The sequence below is a fragment of the Homarus americanus genome, unplaced genomic scaffold, assembly GCF_018991925.1.
Source record: "Homarus americanus isolate GMGI-L3 unplaced genomic scaffold, GMGI_Hamer_2.0 scaffold31037, whole genome shotgun sequence".
NCBI classification, from domain to species: Eukaryota; Metazoa; Arthropoda; class Malacostraca; order Decapoda; family Nephropidae; genus Homarus; species Homarus americanus.
The window spans coordinates 9,260,194-9,282,181 of NW_024722227.1; the positions used below are offsets into that span (position 1 = coordinate 9,260,194).

At 42.5% G+C, this 21,988-nt stretch overlaps 1 protein-coding gene across 5 annotated transcripts in view; it reads left to right on the top strand.

Annotated features, from left to right (window-relative positions):
* Window positions 1-21,988, top strand: part of LOC121862370 (cysteine--tRNA ligase, cytoplasmic-like) — a 55,521-nt gene that overhangs the window by 17,096 nt on the left and 16,437 nt on the right. For all 5 annotated transcript variants that reach the window (XM_042360620.1, XM_042360621.1, XM_042360624.1 and 2 more), the window contains exons 5-8: window positions 880-1,095; window positions 4,697-4,858; window positions 7,108-7,339; window positions 7,656-7,732. In XM_042360620.1, the coding sequence (XP_042216554.1) occupies window positions 880-1,095; window positions 4,697-4,858; window positions 7,108-7,339; window positions 7,656-7,732 (687 nt within the window). The remainder of the gene's footprint in view (window positions 1-879; window positions 1,096-4,696; window positions 4,859-7,107; window positions 7,340-7,655; window positions 7,733-21,988) is intronic.

Here is a 21,988-nt window from a genome sequence, read left to right on the forward strand (position 1 = left end):
CAACAGTACTGTATATAATTATGTTCAGTACTTATACAGAGAGGCAATTTATTTTATTGCTTTGCATCAGTCTAGGGATACTTGTGCACACTACCCAACAGACAGGATGGTTCAGTAATAGAAATCAAGAAAACAATTGTCTTCTGTGCCTTGGAACCCTTTGGTTAGTGATTTGAGTGTTTGGCCAGAGGCTTCTAAATTGAGATGAGGTTTCCATTCCTCAGATGGTTGAATATAGAGCATTGTTCCATTTTGATTTCTCCTTTACTTTTTTTTTTACAACAGGTCAGCTGAGGCATGTATCAGGAACCAGGGCTTAACTTGATCCTTTACCTTACCAGAAATTTTGGTAGCATCAAGGCTCTTTGTACAGTAGTTGCTATTCATATTGATAGGAAGCTTTGTCTCAGGGCAAATGCATCATCTATGAATAGAATGATCATTTCAAGTAGCAGTTAGATCATCTCTCTTTCTTGGGAGTTTTTGTGATTTAAGACGATCAGCATCCCCCAACATCTTAGTTACTTTGCCGATTCCACAGGGTGGCCCTATGGGGGAAGATGAGTTTTCCGTGGGATTTTGATTTTCTCCTTTTCTCCCCTTCCTCTTATGTTTCAATAGAGTTTGCCCAAATCCTATTCCACCTCTGGCTCTGACTGAGTGAGAGATGATGAGGTCTTTTGTTCTTGATTCCATAAATTACTAAATTGGTGTAGGTTATTGACCACCTCAGTACATTGTTTTAATGGTCCATTTTCAATCCTCGGACACTTTGAGTAGTTATCCCCGGTCAAGCTATGGGAGATTGTACTGCATGTATTGAATTTCTCATAATCATATTCATAGTGAACTTTCTTAAAAAGATGGAAATTACAACAGGTAAAGATTGCAGCTGAAGCTTTAAAAACAGTGACCAACTCAAGTAATGCAGCAGAAGCCTCAGTAAAACAGGAAGAGCTCCTAGCCAGTGCTTCTAGTGTGCTGGGGGAATGGCTAGATAAGCAAAAAGGAAGAGACATCACTGACAATTCTATCTTTGCTGAACTGCCTCGTCATTATGAAGAAGAATTCAACAAAGACATGGAAGCTCTAAATGTAAGTCCTGTATTGTTATTTTTTTTTTTTGTACATCCATTTTTATAAAAATCATTATAGGGTGATTCAAAATATGGGAATATTTTCTTTTTAATTTTAGTATATATATATATATATATATATATATATATATATATATATATATATATATATATATATATATATATATATATATATATATATATATATATATAGTATATATATATATATATATATATATATATATATATATATATATATATATATATATATATATATATATATATATATATATATATATATATATATATATATACATATATATATATATATATATACATATATATATATATATATATATATATATATATATATATACATATATATATATATATATATATATATATATATATATATATATATATATATATATATATATATATATTATATATGAATATAATACCCTATATATATATATATATATATATATATATATATATATATATATATATATATATATATATATATTATATATATATATATATATATATATATATATATATATATATATATATATATATATATATATATATATATATATATATATATATGATTTAAGGGTGATTTAGGGGAATTTTAGGAGTGTTTCTGACTTTATGCGTTTTTGGCTTTACAGTGACCCCTCTGTTAACGAACTCAATCCGTTCCAGAAGGTCGTTCGTTAACCGAAAAGTTCGTTAACCGAAACCATTGTTTCAATGGTTTTTTGCGTAATTGGTTCCAGCTCACCGAAAATTTCCTAAATTCAACAAAAATGGTAGAAAAGTTCACTTACTTTGAGGTGTGTATGTAGAAGGCTCCTGGATGATGATGATGATGATGATGATGATGGGATTTAGAATGGGGGTGGAGGAGAAGGAAGAAGAGAAGGCATTGGGGTGGAAGAGAAGTCACCCCATGGCGCATTTCACCCATAAAATTTTAGCTCTCTTGGTGTAATTCAAGATTATTTTCTTTAAATCAACACTGCACTGCATTATTTATTGTCAATATGTAAAATATATTTCAAAATGACCAATAATTTGCTTGGAAACACAGAAAAAAAGCGTTTAGTTGAAGAGAGTCTCAAGCAAGATGTTACCTCCAGTGAAAACAGAGAGAGACTAACTCCTGTTTGCTGTGTTAAGAGGCTGGATGCCGCGCATTAAACTAGTCACTTTACCTTCAATTATGTTCAATAATTGTTAAAATGACTAAAAAATTGAATATTAAACTTTTAAAATTATTGAATAGTATAAACTTCTGATATTTACTAAAATAGTAAGGAATTTAAGCCCTAGAACCGATTAATGTATTGGCGGACTGATACTAAAGCTGGTTGCCCGGTCAGTGCAAGCGAAAACATGTTGAGGTCGGTTCGTAAGAACTTCGTAAACCGAATTTTTTTTTGTTAACCGAATTGAAGATCCTTATGGAAGGCAGTTCGTTAATCGAAATTACGTTAACCGAGGTGTTCGTTAAACGAGGGGTCACTGTACTTTGTATACAGTATACTTTTCTGTGAGCTGGAACCAATTACCCAATATCCCATTGAAACAATGGTTTCGGCTAACGAACGACCCTCTGGAACGAATTGAGTTCGTTAACCGAGGGACCACTGTACTAGTAGAAACCATGTTAAATTATAAACCAACACTGGAATAATCACATATTAACTAAATTATTAACATGAAGCACGGATTTACAGTGTGAACACTGGAATAATCACATATTAACTAAATTAATTGCATGGAACACAGATTTTTCATTGCATTTGAACAAGCATTTCCTGTGCATGCTCCTCATTCAACTCATTGTTGTCGTCCAGATCTTCCACTGTGCTGCAGCCAGCGGTGTGAGTGTAGCGATCCACACGGCGGGTCCAGTTGTTAGGAATCTGGCAATGGCTATGTCCAGATTGAAGTTGCCAACACTCTCTGTTTGCAACTGAACCATTATGAGATCCGTCAGGTGGTCATCAGTGAGACGACTGCTCCAGTCTGTCTTAATGAGTTTGACCTGGCTAAAACCACTTTCAGCATCAGCCAAACTAGCTGGAATGGAAAGCAGTAGGTCAACCAGATGGAGAAATGAGGCACACCTTTCTCCGTATGATTGGTTGATTTGTTGCCAAGACAGTCTTGAAACAAGTGATGTCTAACTCTTGTAAATGTAACTTTTGAGCACAGTCCATTCATCCTCTACCAAAGTAGGATTCACCTCTGCCTCCATCAGTGTTTTCTCAAGAGCCTGGGCCAATGCTTGCACAGCGCTATCCCCGAAATCTTCATTCCCACTGTACTCTGCAGGCCACAATTTGAAATTCAGAATCCATGCGTTCTGGAGAATCGTACTGGCCATGTCAATAAATCTTTTGTTTCGACTTGAAATCAGTGATGTCAGCATATCACGCCTTGCAGTCTTGAAAGTGTTGCTTCTACCACTCGGCTTCTCTCCTTGGAACATGGTCGTGTCACCTTCCATAATCCTTCTCAGGCTGGGTCCTGGCCAAGTCAAATATTTGTTAAGTTCATCAACTGCAGTCTGAATTTCATTCACGATAGCAGAAATATTGGTTTGACCATGCTGGAACAGCTCTGAGAGGCCCCCAGGGCACTGCACCACATCCAGTAGGAGGTGAAGGTACTGGACTATGTCAGCACTGGTTAGAAGGAGCAGGTAGTTCTTAGCTTTTCTGGATGAATCCTTGTGGTACGTGGGATCATCAGGGTTCTGTATCTACTGCATGTGGAGTACAATAGCCTTGTAACTCTTCAGTAGATACTCCAATGCTTGCAGCATATGCAGGAGCCACCTTCTACCACCCACACGTGTTGGAACCAGAAATGGTACCTGACATATGTCATGAGCACGCTTCAACATGCTCCTGTTGAGAGAACTCTTTTCATAGAACAGGTACAGTATATGCCTAGCAGCAGTAAGTCAACCCTTTTGGCAAGTGGAACTTTCTTTACTGCATCTTTGTAAGCGAGTTTGTTTTGAATGTGTGTGAATTGGTTGTCAAATTTCGTACGCGTTATTATTTTTCGATATCTTGTTTGTATCGGTGATAATCTGAATATGTACTTGAAATTGTTTTTTGATAATAAATGGCATGAATGTTGATGGAAAGGCAGTTTTCATCACTTGTCAAATGTTTTCATTCTTGCCTATTATACTTTCTTCAGGTATTAAATTTTGCTGTCATTGCTTTTATATATTATGCATAGAAAGAATTCCTCAATAATAATTGTACATCTGCATAATTAGACTGCTTTTATTCATTGCAATGCACGGTTTCCGTACACCGACATGAATAGCGGTGGTATCTGTGTGTGACGTCATACAATCTCTGAACCGGCCTGTGTCATCGGCCCACTCGCCCAAAGGGCGATCCCAGACCAGCAAAATAGTACAATCTTGTCGCCCTTATGATATTTTGGTCGCCCTGGGCGACCGGGCGTATGTGAATTTCTACCCCTGGATATACTGTACTGTTTTCAGCTCATTCATTTCAGTAGCTTTTTTTTATGTAAAACTAGTGCTCCTTGGCAAATATTAAGAATTTATTTATATTTTCTAGGTACTTCCTGCAGATGTTATCACCAGAGTCTCAGAATATGTACCCCAAATTGTTGAATATGTCGAAAAGATAATAGCCAATGGTTATGCTTATGAATCTAATGGATCTGTGTACTTTGACGTGGGCAAGTTTGATGCTGAACCCAACCATTATTATGCAAAAGTAAGTTTTCATTTTCATTATGAACTGAATTAGCCATTTAACTTTCTTGACTTTCTCTTAACAGTAAAGGTACTGCAAGTTGCATATTTTTATGGTGATTACATTCCAATAATGTGCTTCCTAATTAATGCAAGGTACCTGAAAATGAGAGGAAACAACACACACACACACACACACATATTTCCTTCAGTCAGTCACTCAATTGACTTACCCATGTCAATAATGTATTTTCCGGACTAAATAGACTGTTTCAATATCAATATATCAATATCAATCAACTCCATGTTATAGGACACTACTTACACTACAAGGCCTCATATCATCATTAATGCTGTCCTACCACACAAGTTATAATTTATCAGCAGCATGTCTGTCCGCAAAGACCACATGATACCATGGCCTTAAATTTATTCATGCACACTGCTGCTTCCTGGATGTCCTTTTCTCTCACTTTTGGGGTTCTTGCATTAAATTCATCTATTTCTTGTTTTGATCTTTCCTTCTCCCTCCTGCTATCCACTTTTTATGTATGCAGCCCAATCTTTTTTACCATTATTTCCCTTTCTTTTCTCATAACATTCTGTACCCCCAAAACAGACTGATCTTCCCCTATCCTGACACTTTGTTCTCTTTCACATAATTTTCTCAGACACTTAGTTTGAATCACTTCTTATTTGCTTCTTTTTCCTGCATCCAGAATCCATGCTTCACACCCAAATAATAAGGCTAAACAATTCTGCTGCACCTCCATTGACATAGTTTTCTCTCCCCACATGATCTTACATCCTTGACATATACAGTACTTAATTTCACTTGGCATCAGTTTTGCTTTTCCCAATGTACTCAAACACAAGCTTCTCTCTCCCTATTGAAACAAAGTACACTCAAGAATTTACTATTTTGCTGTATATTTTCACTGTCTTTCACATCACATATTTATTAACTTGTTTGGTATATACAAGTCCCATGGGATCGATGGAAGGATGTATATCAAGGATTGATCCTGGAAATTCCATACTGTATTCAAACTATGACAAGGAAACTTTGAACCATTCCTCCTCTATAAGGGTTTTTCATGGAACTCGGCTGAACTGAGGCTTGTTAACATGAAATCCAAGATGGTAAGTGGTAGACAGAGAGAAATTAATACATGCAATGAGGAATGTATGGAGAAAGAATCAGTCAAAGCAAAAATGGGGCTGTAGAGGCTAATTTGAGTTGGAGTTACTATACTGTATATGTATTGTAAATTAGGGGCATAGACTGGATACAAGAGGAAGAAGCATATTAGAAGTAACAGAAGTGACTTGTTTGAGAGCAGTAAGTGGGTCGAGTAGGATGCAGAGAATAAAATGCAAAAATAAGAGACATGAAAATGAAATAATTCTCAGGTGGAGAGCTGATCAGGATTGCTAAGGTGATTGATTGATTGATTGATTTTTTTTTTAACACAGGATTAGCCCACTAGGGCACAGGTCAATGACCCACATCAGGGCCTGGGGGCAAAATTATAATAATAATAATAATAATAATAATAATAATAATAATAATAATAATACAGTAATGATGATTATTAATAAAAAAAAATAGAAAAATATTAATTAAAAATACAATACCTTGTATAGTAATAATGATAATGGACCATAAGTAAATACAAATTTTTTAAAAAGATTAATAGTGAGAAACGATTATGTATGTTGTGTTGTCAAAGTAAGAAAAACAATTGAAACCTTGCAATTGTGTGTGAATGAGGCAGAAATTCAGATCAGCAACCTGGGACTTTGTAACAATTTTGTGATGCCATATGGCAGTAGGGTCTACCATTAGATAATGCATTATGCTTCCAATATCTTCCCAGGCGGTAGTACCTGACAAAATGGGAAGGGAAAGATAGGTATAATGGTTTTATAAGTCAATAGGTGGACAAGACCAAGGAGGAAGTGGACAGATAGTGTGATGAATGTACTAGAAGTGAGGGTCAATGACATGCAGGAAGTAGTGCTTGGTGTGCGCGATGCATGGGAGAGCAAGGCATCGAATGGTTTTTGGGAATGTTAGAAAAATAAGAGTGCTTGATGACAGTAAATGAAGAGAGAATCTCCTGTTTGTTCTTATTTCAGGCTACCCTGTTATATAGTAGAGAGGACTTGCACAATTAAAAAAAAAGAGATAGTTTAAATATAACCTGATATAAAAAGAGCATGCAAAACATTATATGTTAGACTAATGATCTGATTTGGTGTTAATAGTTGGTACCAGAGGCTTATGGCAATCAGGAGGCCCTAGAAGAAGGAGAAGGAGCTCTTTCTTTAAATACTGCACAAGAAAAGAGAAGTCCGAATGATTTTGCATTATGGAAGGCTTCTAAACCTGGAGAACCAGCTTGGCCCTCTCCCTGGGGTCCTGGTCGCCCTGGATGGCATATTGAATGTTCTGCCATGGCCTCAGACGTTTTGGGAGAGTCTCTTGATATTCACACTGGTGAGGATATATATATATATATTATTTTTTCATTTGATAAAATGCTCAAAATATTTATTTTGTATGTGTGTGTTAATTGTATTTTTAGTTTTATTCTGCTCAGCAAGGATTGACTAGCGGTCTTTAATTCATTCCTATAAATATTTTGCTGTTGTCAATCTTCTCTTGGTACTTCCTGTTTAACCAGTAACCCATCCATTCTCTAGAAATGAAAAAAAAAATCCATTCATTCTCCTTATTTCTGTCTATTTTTTGTTCTAATTTATATATGTAAGTCATAACTTGTGGTTAGGTACTGTATGCGTATATTTCCTAGGTGGTGTTGACCTCAAGTTCCCTCACCATGACAATGAACTGGCCCAGGCTGAAGCTCACTACAACAATGACTACTGGGTGAGTGTCACAGCTTATTGTAATTTTTATTATTGTGAGGCTTTTGGCATACTCTTTCTCTTACACAAAACCCCCAACATTCATAGGTTTAACTGTCATGGATTTGATTATTCACGGGTACAACCATTGTGGTAATGTTTTCCTGTAGTTCCGCAGAACACTTGTACTGTATTATGTGGTTACTGTACATAACCATACCACGCGGAATGCTGCATTTCACAGCACGCTCTCTGTCTTCAGCCTCCATCACAGTAACACCTGCAGCTCAGCTATTCGGTCAGTTGTTATTGCTCTTTGTTCTAAATGATGCCTCCTAAATGTACAATGAGTGGATCAAGTGCAAAGAGGCAGAAGAAATTGATGACTTTAAGTCAAAAAGTAGAGTTGCCTGATCGTCTTGCTAGGGATGATAGTGCAGCAGCTGTAAGACACCGATATATAATGTGAGCAAGTCAACTGTGAGCGCAATCACGAAAAATTAGGCAAATATTCATTCAACTGTCTCTGCAAGTGCCCCCAACAGTGCCAGATTTAGACCTGTGGAGGCCCATGGGCAGCTTCTTTGTGGAGGCCCCCCTCATTATAACTACCCAAGAGGGTGGGGTGGCGAGTGAAGCGAGCCTAAACATCTGGGAGTTCCGGGGGGGCGCTGTAAGCCCCCGGGAAAATTTTGAAATTTGAACACTTCTTTGGAGAATTTTGAAGCCATATGCAGTTATATTGAGGAAATTAGAACACAGCGCCCTGATGGCATTCGTAATGGAAGTGATAATTCTATGTTTGTCTTTGATACCCCCCAAAATCTTCTACACTACGGAGGGTATACACAAACACTTGTTATCTTGAAAATAGGTTCTTATTCTCGTACGGGAGATATACAGAGGAAACAAATAGACAGTGGGCTTCCACACCATAAGGACTAGCGATCTCAACTCTCTGTATCACTCCGGGCTGGCATGTACAGATGCCAGCATTCACAAGCTGAATACATAATATGTAAATATGATAATTCACATACATAACATGGTGCATAATAAATGGAAATATTACATAGGATTAATACATGTTCTGTAATACTTTACTATACATAATTAATAGAGTAATATAAGAATACACAGCTTAAGGTACTACTTCGTGTCCATATTATACACCTCCCTCCCCCCTATACGCTCATAGTTTCATCTTGAGTGAACCTTTTGTTTCTGAGTCGCTCGGACCTGCGGAGTACCGGGGCAGAAACACAAGGTGGGGATGGATTTACTGTAAAGACATCAACATTAGGGGACTCTACTGGGGAAGGGTCAACACTAGGCAGCTCCACAGGTCGGAGGAAACGACGGTTCCTCCACCATACTCTACCACTAGGAAGACGCACTTGGTAGTCCCTGGACCGGCCAATACCCATGACAACCCCAACCTTGTCCCAGCGGTGAGATACCGGATCTTGAATCCTGACCTGCTGGCCGATACTCAACCTGGGAAGGGGGCAGGCATGACAGTCGTACCGAGCAGCGATATCTGCGGCTCGTTCTGCTGCACAGCGGTCACATTCTTCAGTCTTGGCTTGCCATTCTTGAGAAAAAGACTTCGGGTGGGCAGGAACACAAGAACTGAGATGATGTCCATATAGAACCTGGGCTGGGGAGCGTCCGGTGAAGTTCGGGGTGTTGCGTAACTCTAACAAGCCTCGATCGAAGTCCTCGCAGTCGATATTTCCTGGGGGTGACACCTTAAGGATCAGGTGTTTAACAGTCTTGACTGCGGCTTCAGCGTGTCCATTCGCCTGGGGGTAGTGGGGCGAGGTCACGACATGACGGACTCCCCAACGCTCCATGAAGTCCCGGAACTCGTGGCTGGTGAACTGGGGTCCTCCATCAGTCCTGAGGCGGAGGGGAACACCAACTTCTCTGAAGTAATGTCTGAAATTCCGGATGGTAGCAGTAGCCGTTGTATCACTACCACAGGGGACGACAACAGGCCATCCAGACAATCGGTCGGCAATGACGAGGAAGGACTTCCCTGCCACTGCAAAGAAGTCGGCCGACACAGACTCGAAGGGTCTTGAAGGGTTATCGTCGCACATTAAAGGTTCCTGTTGCTGGCTGGGTTGCAGAATCTGGCACGGCTCACAGGCACGGACGGTACTTGCAATGTCCGCGTCGATTCCGGGCCAAAATACAGTCTGCTTCGCCCGTCGCTTGGTGGCCTCCACTCCTCGATGGCTGTCGTGAAGGCGGGTCAAGGTACGGCGGCGTAGGGCAGCAGGAATGACTACTCGTGGACCATACAAGACGAGGTCTCCGTCACAATAGAGGTCCTCGCGTATCTTCCAGTACGGGAGTAGCGATTCATGAAGGTCGTATCGGTTAGATGGAAATCCCTGGGACACACAGTCGACGAGCCGGATATAGGAAGGGTCGGCCCGGGCTGCGGTGCGGAGATCTTCAAGGGTCTTGTCTGCATCCGGTGCTGTAGACTCTTCTGATGTGAAGACGGCCTTCAATGAGACTACTGACTTGAGGGATGCAGCAGCTGTAGAACACAACATCTCGTCCTCTGGGGTGGGGCGACTGACAGGGGCGCGGGACAGGGCATCCGGGATGCACAGCAGCTTACCCGCACGCCACACAGCCGTGAAGAGATAAGGCGAGAGCTTCTCTTTCAAACGTTGAAGGCGAGGATTCTCTACTGCATCCAAAGAGTAGTGATTGATAATAGGTACAAGAGGGCGATGATCCGTGAAGAGGGTGAAGTGCTGAAGTCCTATCAGGTAGAAGCGGCACTTCGCCATCGCCCAGACAACAGCCAACATCTCCAGCTCAATCGTGGCATATCGGGTCTCAGCGTCCGTCAGGAACCGGGATCCACACTGAATTAAGCGGAGTTGTCCACTGCCATAGTCCTGCAGAAGGGTGTAACCAACGCCGTAGAGTCTGGAGGCGTCAGTCTGGAGGACGGTGGGTAGGGCTGCTTGACTCGCTGGAAGGCCTCTTGATAATCTGGGGTCCACAGGAATGTCCTCCTGGGGCTCAGCAGGGGGCATAACGGCTGGGCTGGGGCGGAGATGTCAGGTGAGAATTCAGCCAGCTGATTGACCAGACCCAAAAAAGAACGGAGGTCTGTCAGGTTGGCAGGGGTTGGAAAATCCCCGATTCCACTTCATTTCTCCGGGTCAGCTGCGATACCTGATGCTGAGAGAGTGTACCCACAGAAGTTCACTGATGGTGCGGCGACTACAAACTTGTCAGCGTTGAGAGTAATCCCGTACTTTCGACATCTGGTGAGAACTTCATATATACTGGAGAGGTGGGCACAGTAGTCTTCGTCATGGAGTAAAATATCATCAACCACCTTGACACAATTCGTGACTCCTTGAAGGGCCGCGTCACCACGTTGACAGAATGCATCGCCCGTAGCGGCAAATCCCATGGGGCCTCTGCAATACTGATATCTTCCATTTGGTGTGATGAATGTAGTCAAATGCTGGTCTTCTTCGGCCAACTTGATCTGTCAATAACCACATAAGGCGTCCATCGTTGTAAAAAACTTCGCTTTCGGGTCCACATTTCGAACAGCTGCGAAGGGTGTGGGTGAAGGGTGGGCTGGACGGGAAACTTGCTGGTAAAGTTTTGATAGATCGGTGGTGATCCGTACTCCACCACGAGGTTTGGCGACGGAGAGGAGAGGGTGGCACCAAGGTGAAGGTTCGTCTCCGGCCGGCTTGACGATTCCCTGAGCAGCCATGGAGTCAAGCTCTTGTCTAACTAGCTCCTTGTAGGCGTGAGGAATCAAATGAGGGGTGTGGATGGCAAAAGGTGTGGCACCATCCTTAAGATGAATCTTCATAGGTGGACCCACCATCGGCTTGAGTGGCGTGGATCCTAAAGATTTCTTCGTAACCAACACGTCAGCAAACTCCTTGAGAAGGTAAGATCTTGCATCAGAAGGGGACGTGTTAGTAGAGATAGGGAGTTCCTTCAACCTGTTGACATGGGTGACCTTTAAAATAGGTTTGGGGAATTCCTTGGAAATAATGGCCAACTCTTGTCAATGGCCATATGATAAAAGCGGAGTCGGGATCCCATCATGAACATCAATCCGGGCTGAGCAAGACTGCTTACCAAAGGTAAGAATAGCCCAGAAAGATCCCAAAGCTGGAGCCATCTTGGAACCATCAGCTGTCAGTTTCGTTGTCTGAGGAGGGGGATGTAGGTTGCTCCGGGGTATTCCCAAACTTGCTAAGTGTTGTGGACCAATTACTGAGACGTCAGCACCGGTGTCAGGTAACATGTGAAGACTGGATGACAAGTTACCGTGAGAAATGACAACACTGATGTGCTGGGGCGTCGTGTCTGTGGAACAATGTACACGACGGCAGGAACGACTGGACACAGCGTCTTGATGCTTGCCAGAAGGAGGGGGCGCGCCAACACTACCTGAGGATGACTTCTTGGATCCTTGGTGGTGTCCTTTCTGTGTCTTCTTACGACAACATTTGTCATAATGGCCCACACGACCACAAAGTCTGCACTGAACTTTGCTAGCAGGGCACTTGACTGTGTAAGCCCAGTGACCCTGGCGGTCGCAACTTCTTCACACGCTTTGAGCAGCTGGGCACTGGGAGGCATCATGCTGTCTCGCGCAGCTGTTACACAAAGCTGCTGCTGAAGGTGTAGCTGGAGGGTGAGGGGTGGGGTTACCTTGCTGCTTCTTACCCTTTCTGTAGGAAGACACCGCCCTCACCTGGTCAGGTTGGGAGCGTAAAGCTGAAGTCTCACACCTGGCGGCCTCGTATGCTCGACATTTTGTAACAACATCTTGAAGGGGGGAGGTGGGGTCAAGTGAAATGAGACGCTGAACTAGCTCTTCATCTCCAATACCCGTTAAAATGATTGTCTTGAGTTGTGTCTCCTCACAAACTTGAGAATTTCCAGGACAAACATCAACTTCCTCTGAACATCTTTTGAGTCTTACAAAAAATGCATCAAAAGATTCTCCATCAAGCTGCTTACATTGGAGGAGTTCTCTTCTTCTAAGTGCTTCGTTGCGCTGTTCCTTAACATGTTCCTGTAACTTGTCAAGCACGGCCTCTAGAGTCAGGGTTGTCGTAGGAGGCACTTGAAGTGTGTGCTCGAGAGTACGGTGTGTCTCTAAGGACAAGCACATACGAAGCTGTATCATCTGTTTAGGCTGTGGTAAACTTGATAGGTCAACCATTGTTGCATAGTCTTGCCAACGTCGACGCCATTCCCGAAATATCTGATAAGAAGCGTCAGACTTCAGAGAGGGAGGCGTTTGTGCTGCAGCCTTTTGAGGAATTGTTGAACCGACTGGGAAATGAGGTACCAGTACCTCTAGTCGTATCAGCATTAGTAGTAGCAGAAGAATCTTGTAGAGTAGATCGTTGTGGGGAGGCTAACAGGAAAATCAAGGCTTCAAATCTGGCTTGATCCTCTCTTCTTCTCAGGTCATCCTCACTTCTACGTATATTTTCTAGTTCTCTGCGTCTTTGTTCATCTTCGTGGCGTCGTCTTTCAGACTCTCTGTACCGAATTTCTTCCTCTTCTCTCCTTGCAACATAGTCCTGGCGTCGAGAAGTTTCCATCCACTTAATCAGTTGAAGGAGATCCTTGGACGCAGGCACCGCAGGAGAGCTTGCTCGCGACTAACGAGGAGATTCTGTGGGTGATTGGGCGTTGTCACTGTGGGGAGCGTGGGGCCTGAGTGTGGGTGGGGAGAGGTCTCCCAAGCTTAAACTCGTAACCCCATCGTCCAGGGTATCATTTTGATCTCTGTGAGACATGCTGACAGCTTCTGTACTTTATCTGTGCAAGAGACCGGGTCAACCCCTCGTAATCTATGCACAGAATTACAGAAGTAATACGCAAGAATTTAATATAAAGTGGGCCTGTGAGTGCGTGTGTGTGTATGGCTCGTTGCCGTGAAGCTTGGCGCGCTGCCAGACGTAGAGGCAGCTGGGTGCAAGTCGCAACGGAACCGAAGTCGCCTCACTGCTCGCTGCTCAGTCACCCAATGACCGTAGGCGGGAAGGGATGGACTGCTGGGCAGCTCCCTCAGTCATCTGACTGCAGTTTGCACAGACAATTCTGATTAAAATACACAACACAGCACTTCACAGAACACTTCACTTCACAGCACAGCACTGTACACAGCATAGCACTTCACAACACTGTAAGTCCTGAGGCTTGTAGTCTTGCTGTAAATCCTTGGTGAAGCTGAAGACGAGACGCCATTAACACAGTCCGGAGGGAAGGCTAAATTCACTCTGAATCTCACTGAGAAATCTCACGGCGCCATCTATGTTTGTCTTTGATACCCCCAAAATGTTCTACACTACGGAGGGTATACGCAAACACTTGTTATCCTGAAAATAGGTTCTTATTCTCGTACGGGAGATATACAGAGGAAACAAATAGACAGTGGGCTTCCACACCATAAGGACTAGCGATCTCAACTCTCTGTATCACTCCGCGCTGGCATGTACAGATGCCAGCATTCACAAGCTGAATACATAATATGTAAATATGATAATTCACATACATAACATGGTGCATAATAAATGGAAATATTACATAGGATTAATACATGTTCTGTAATACTTTACTATACATAATTAATAGAGTAATATAAGAATACACAGCTTAAGGTACTACTTCGTGTCCATATTATACAATAATGAAAAAAGATTTTATTTATTTTTTTTTTAATCTCAATTTCGTTATTCCATGTAGTTCATTTTTAATCAATATATGTTTGTGGAATTCTAAACATATTATTAGCAACACAAACAATAGTATTCATTCAAAATATACGGTTCATAGGAAAACCAGGTATTCATGAATTTCAAGGAGTAGCTCGCCTAATTTCTATCACGCTTCTTACTGAACATAGTTTTACGTGATGGAATATATAAACATGAATTTTAAAGAATGAACATAAAAATAATCCAAATGAATAAACAAATAAATAAAATATTGTAATATGTGGAGGCCCTCAGATTGTGGAGGCCCCTGGGCAGCTGCCCACTTTGCCCACTCCTGAATCCGGCCCTGGCCCCCAAAAGTGCCAAAGTAACTTTTCAAACCTGTGACACTGACATTGAAAAGATGGAGGATGACTCCACATCCACCTAATTAAATCCCTTTCAATATCACCATCTCATCATCATCATTTTCATTGGTGAGTACAGTACAGTACAATACCCTTTTTGAGGATTTAGATCCCAACCTCATTTTTCCCAGAAGGTCTTAAGTTTAACATTCGCGGATTTGACATTTACGGTGCTTTTGAGGAATCTAATCCCCTTGAATGTTGAATGTTTACTGTGTCAAAATTAATCATGTTTTAACTTTAAGGATGATGTATTACAGACTCATCAAGTGTAGGTGGGTTATGTGAAGCTAGGATTGATGGAATGTATTTAAGGAGAGTAGGAAAGCTTAGTAACTTTTAGGATATACTGCATATACCCAGTACAGTAGTTAAGAGGGTGAAGAAGTCAAAACATCCAGGAATTTAAGGACAAGACTTTTGCTAACGCTGCAAAGCACTTAAGATATTGTCATCATATTGGTATGGTGAAGTAGAGGAAATATTGGTACACATGCTAATACAGGACAGCTACAGTCGGCATCAGGCAACAGTCAGAAAACCTGGAATATCATCAATTCTATTCTGAACAGGAACACTCAACCTACGGCTCATTACCTACCAATTCAATGATTATTTTATCACTGTTGGCAAAAATCTTGCAGAGAGTATCCCTGATCACCATGAGGAATTTAGAGCCTACCTGCAAAACAGACAGTTCTTATCCTGTCACAGCAGATGAATTATTGACCATCATAAAAATGTCCAAAGATGCAGCAGCAGGTGAAGACAATATACCAATGAACATCATTAGGAAAGTAGCCCACTTATTACTACCTGTTCTCCTACACATTTGTTACTCTTTCTTCATTTGTGGTGTCTTTTTGGATAAACTGAAAATTGCTAAAGTTCACCCAGCATATAAAAAATCTGGGGACAAAGGCCTCTTCAAGAATAATTGCCCCGTATCAGTCTTCCCAGCCTTGAGTAAGATACTGGAGAAGCTAGCATGTAGTAGACTAAATTCCTTCTGCAATGTCAATATCATCTTTACAGTCTCTCAGTTTGGATTTAGAGCTAGAAGGTCAACTGAGAGTACTTTACTAATCTTTACTAATGACATCTTAATCTCCTTTGATGACAGTCAGTTCAGTCGGAAAATTCCCAGACCTCTCTGAAGCCTTTGATACTGTCGACCATACCATCCTCCTGTCAAAGCTTCAGCATTATGGCATTAGGGGCTTATCCTACAATTGGTTTACTTCATATCTGTCTTAACAGGAAGCAGTATGTCTGCTATAAAAATCATTAATCTGACAGCTCACCAATTTCGTATGGCGTCCCTCAAGGCTCCATTCATGGTCCTGTACTGTTCTTGTTGTACATAAATGATATAGTCCACGCCAGCACACTCATAAAATACAACTTATGAGTATTTGCAGATGATGGTAAAAAACTCTCAACACAATATTTCACAGAAGGAAAAACTTACCTCCAGATTTGGACCCCCTGTACTTTGGTAATACAGTCCTCAAAAGCAAACAAAATAAATTCCTCGGATTTATTGTTGCTAAGAAACTTAACTGGAGAAACCACATACAAGTCATTCACAGTAAAGTCAATAAACTGTGCGGTATCATGTATCACACTCGATAATCACTCTCATAGCAATGAAAGAAATCTATTATGATCTTGTTTACCATCACCTGATACACTGTCACACACTATGAGGGGCCTTTGGCTCTTCAAAAACCGAGTCCCTGGTTACTGCACAAAAGAGAGTTGTGCAGACAATGACCTACTTGAAAAAACTGATCATACTAATAGAAAAGTAGCTAAATTGAAAATGTTAAAATTCGAGGATATTTACACTTATTGCTGTGCTCTTCAGTAATTGATAACTCAGCATTTGATATCTTAGAATTTCATATAATTCAGCACTTATATGGTCTTGGTGGTCTTGGAATTTATTATAAAATAACTCGGGAAACGACCGCGCATGCGTGCCGTGGGTGTCAACAAAGGGTGTAAGAGACTGCTCCTTAAAAGTCGTATTTCTGACGAATTCAGCAAGTCTACTAATCCCAGTCAGTGCAGAGAACTATAGTAAGACCCAGTTATCAGCACAGTGGCATCCATTTTTTTTTTAAGTTTTGGACTTTGTCATTTTTGTTTGATAAAAACATCTAGTCCTACCACCCGGTCCTTCTGGTCGAAGATTTTCAAGTATTGCCCAGCGCAATGTGAAGTGTGATATAGCAGTGACGACTTTACCACTCCACTTCAAACAATCCAAACTATCTACCTGACTGCAGTGTTGTCAACGTGCCCTATACCCACCGTTAAACGCTCCCATTCGTTGGAGATGGCGCCAGTAGGTGACAGTGATACTGATGACTTTCATCTTGAAGACACGTCTAAGAAACAGAAACCTCAGAAGTCATGGTCTCCAGCAGGGGCTACGGCTCCCCCTCGCACCCCGTCAAGGGCTGTAGAGGGTTACCTCCTTCTGCCGTCGGGGTCCCCAAGTGAGCTTACATGTGGCTCAATGACCGACCCTCCCCAAACTATGGACATAGGGGATTCCCTTCATCTCCCTGTCCCATCACGCCTTCGTTGTCTCGCCTTTCCTTGGGACTTGCCTCTGAGCACACGGACGACCTGGTTCTTCCGTCACTGCTCTCCACTTCAGGACTCAACACTTGGCCTCCGCCGAGGTCCTACAGCCGTAATAGTCACCACACAAATGGGCGAAACGGTACGCCTGCTCACTCAAATGGGCTTTCCTGCTCCCCAAGGGGAGGTGGTGCTGAAGTTCACCATCATCACCCCAGAAACTCGTCGTACCAAGGTAATGGTTAGCCAAGTACCCTGGGAGATCCCTATCGACTATCTTCGCCCTCTTCTCCCACAACTACTGGACATGGAGCGCCGCATCAACCCGGTCTCCAAACGTCCATCCAACGAACTCATCGGCTTGTGGGTGGGCTCCCTCCCCCCGAAGGTGAATGTAGGACCTATTCACAACTGCCCTCTCGACCGATTTATCGGAACCCCGAAAATCTGTGGTCGTTGCCAATTGTGGAAACACCGCACCTGGGAGTGCACGGGGATGGTCGCCTGCGGTTTCTGTGCAGGTCCTCACGACACAGTGGAATGCAAATCGAAAATTCAGAACAAATTCCCAGTTTTTCTACTGTGTGTCAACTGCCATGGCCTTGTCAGATCCCTTGGTGGCACCAATGGGTTCCCTTCATGCCACCATCCCTGTACTTCTCACCATGTACAATTCCTTTGTCCGTTCCTGTGTCGACTACGCCGACCCTGCCCTCGTCAACATTAGTCTGACTGCTGTCAACCGTCAAAGTTATCCAGAGGGAAGCTGCTCGTAACATCCTTGGGGCCCCTCAGTGGACACGCTCTACTTCTCTATATACCGAACTTGGTCTTTCCCCCTTACAGGATCGTGTCCAGGAGTTGTACCTAAAAACTTTCGTTTCCATTCTACTGGATTTTCGGGGCAACTATGTCCAGGCCAACTTGACTCCTGCTGTCCGAGGCCGACCTCCATCTAGAAGACAGTGGCGAGGGTCACTCAGGAACACGACCTCCTGCCTGATATTGTTGTCACCCCTACTGTTGGTTCGTCTCCTTCTCCCTGGCTGGATTTTCAACCTGAAGTGATTGCCCTCGGTGGACTGCTCCCGAAATCCAACGTGAACCTTGTTATTCTCTGCAAATACCACCCCTCCAGGATCGCCCACTGGTCCCCAGGTAGGGTCGTCCTCGACACTGATGGCTCTGTTGACCCTGCTACAGGTAGGGCCGGGGCTGGTGTCTACATCTCCCATCCTGATGCTCCTGAGCCTATCAAACTCTCTCAGAGTTTCTGACAGGGCATCCTCCACTCAGGCTGAACTAATAGCCCTCCTTGCTGCCCTCCTCGCTGAGGAAGAAGCCGATGGTTTCTGCCCCTTGCTTGTCTGCTGTGATTCCAGGTCTGCTCTCGACGGGATCGCATTTGGATTGGGAAAATAAGGACCTCATCCTCCGAATACGAGGGTTAGCATCCACACTTCAGGATGCAGGCCGTCCTGTGACATTCCTATGGATACCCAGTCATGTCGGTATCTTGGGGAATGAGGCAGCAGATGGCCTTGCCAAGACTGACTGTAACAAGGCCACACCTGACTACGTTGTTCCTCGAACACTTTTACAGCTTAGGACCCAAATTCGCCGCAAACAGAGAGAAGCTCGGGAAGCAGCCATCCTCCTGGACTTCCTGCCCACCTGGTACAATGTCCTCCATAAACTTCCTGACCTCTCATATGTCTATGGAAAAGGGTCGAGGAAAAGGGATGTGATTGCTGCCCATATCATCATTGGGTATGACTTTGCTTGGAAGATTGGTATCCCCGCAGCCCCTGAGCAGCGCACTTGTGCATTATGCAGAAGACCCGACAGCCGCACCCTTGTCCACTACCACCTAAGATGTCCCCACACACAACGCTTCCGTGATGTCTGCTGGACCACCACTCCACGACCCCCTGACGGAGACACGATGATCCTCCCCATACTGGCCAGATATTGTGTAAATAATATTGATGATGTATTAAAGGAACATCCTTCCTTCCTTAGACTTTAGTAAGCACCTTTATAATATTTATATATACTTGTGACACTTGCCAGATGCTTTTGGTGTTATTGTACTGTACAGGGGTACTTAGTGACAGCATTAGGATCTCACTTTTTCTATCAAGGAATAAATATTGAAATTGAAAAAAAAATGAATTGAACTCGGGAAATGCCGAGTTATATAAAATTATCTGGGAAAATCTCAGCATATTTGGTCACGTGGTGTAACACTCACTGCACTCCACACTTGGTCAGTCTTGTGTTTGTTATTGTTGTGGTCAGGTGTGTGCTGGCTCACTCCACCCAGTACAAGGATGTGGGAAGGGAGGGTGCTGCAGCACCCCAATATTTTTGGTATAAAGTACTATACATTGCACCACAAAGTATTTAGGGGACCAGATTTAATATTCAGCACTCCCTGGTAAAATTTAGTTCCTGCCGTACTGACCCATTAACACCCAACAACCTCCCCCATTCATGTCAGGCCAGACACTGCAGGCAGAAGATGTTCCCTATTACGGTAAATCCAATGTTGTAGATATTATTTAATTTACAGTTCAATTCACTTAATCTGAATTCCAACTACAGTAGGATCTCAAGTTTAGCCAGTTTTAGATTCATGATTCATATGTTTCGCGTCACTTAAATTTTCAGCCTCTCAAGAATAGCAATTTTCATTACCAGTTTCGTGAGTCAATGGAGAGGGGGCAGAGCGCATTGTTGCAGTCCTCTGTTATCCACCGTGTTTTTTGTTTACTGCAGTTAGTTTGAATGAGCAAGCGGTGCAGTGATCTTGGACTATATAACCCATTGTGCTTACGTTTTGCGAGATTCTTGAGTAACTATTAACGATTCATGTGTATTAACGATTCTTTTGCATTCACGATTCTTGCGTATTAATGATTCTTGTGTATTAACGATTCTTGTGTATTAACGATGAGTGAAGTGCATAATGTAAATGTTGGGAGCAGTTTTGGTGGTAATGACAGCCGTTGAGAAGGTTAACAAGGAAGGCCCCAAGCCAAACATGACTATCATATGGGGGTCAAGAAGAGGAAATACACCCTTGAAATGAAACGAGAGATGCTTGAGATGATCAAAAGTGGTGCTCGTACCTATGAAATCATGCGTATGTTCAACTGCCCCAAATCAACCAAACGTTCCCTCCTGCCACCGGCAGCCCCCCGCCCACCTCACGCAATCCGCCACTACAACAAAATTCAGCCCATAAGAGCCCGCACCGATAGATATAAGAATAGCACCATCCCATCTATTGTTAAAATAATAAACAACTCCTGATTTATGTACTGTACAGCCCTGTAAATGTATTCAATGCATATTATATCATTATGTCTAAATCAAATGTAAGTCTGTATATTTTCAGCCACTGGCTGCAACTCTATTAATAAACCGTTTATTATTATTGTATTATTATTATTATTATTACAAGGAAGCCTTAACTGCTTCTGTGAATGTATTCTCAAGATTTTCTTGTAACAGGGCATTCTCTGATACTTCACAATGAAACCTACTGCTTTTTATCAGAGAACATTACCTTCACAAGAGGGTGGAAAGAATAAACCATGAGCAAGGCGACCTTTCTTGGCCACAGATAAGGCATCAAGCACGTGTTTGTTATGCTGCAGTTGCACAGAAGAAACGCATTAACTCCACCACCGTTCAATGCTTTTGTTGGTTGGTTGGCTGCCTTTAAGAAGTATTTTGAAGTCAAGTTTGCCCACTACCATGGGGAGAGTGCATCAACCCATGTCATAGCAGCAGAAAAATATCTACCTGTCTTTCAAGCTCTTGTGATAGAGGGTGGTTATTGCGGAGACCAGATCTTCAATTGTGACCAAACTGGCATTTTCTGGAAGCGCTCACCTAAGACCACTTTCATTGCCAAGGATGAGAAACAGGCAAGGGAAGTAAAGACTTCAAAAGACAGGATTACAGTTTTATTCACAGCTAATACAAGTGGAGATTTCTTGATGAAACCCTTGGTTGTTAACCGTGCTGCCCTCCTAGACCCTACCGTCATGCCAATATGTTGCAGCTCAACGTTTATTGGACGTCTAATAAGAAAACTTGGGTTACAACATCTTTATGTATCAATTGTTTTGACAAGCACTTTGTTCCTGAGGTCCAACAGTACTGCCGGAGGAAGACCATAGGCTTCAAAGTGATCCTGGTGATGGATAATGCTCCTGGTCACTATAAGTTTCTAATTGGACGCCACCCTAATGTACAAGTTATCTTCCCCAACACCACATCGGTTCTGTAGCCACTTGACCAGACCACAATATCATCAGTAATGTTAAACTGTTCTAATATCAGTCACTCTATAAAGACTTTTGTCAGCAGACAGAACTCATTAGTTGAGTTACAACAAATCAAGGCAGAACTCTCTGATAGTGACCAGGCTCTACCAGCTAACCAGGAGGAGGAGGAGGAGGAGGAGGAGATGGTAGTCGACCTGACTCCTAGCACCTCACCACCCCGCAACCGTGA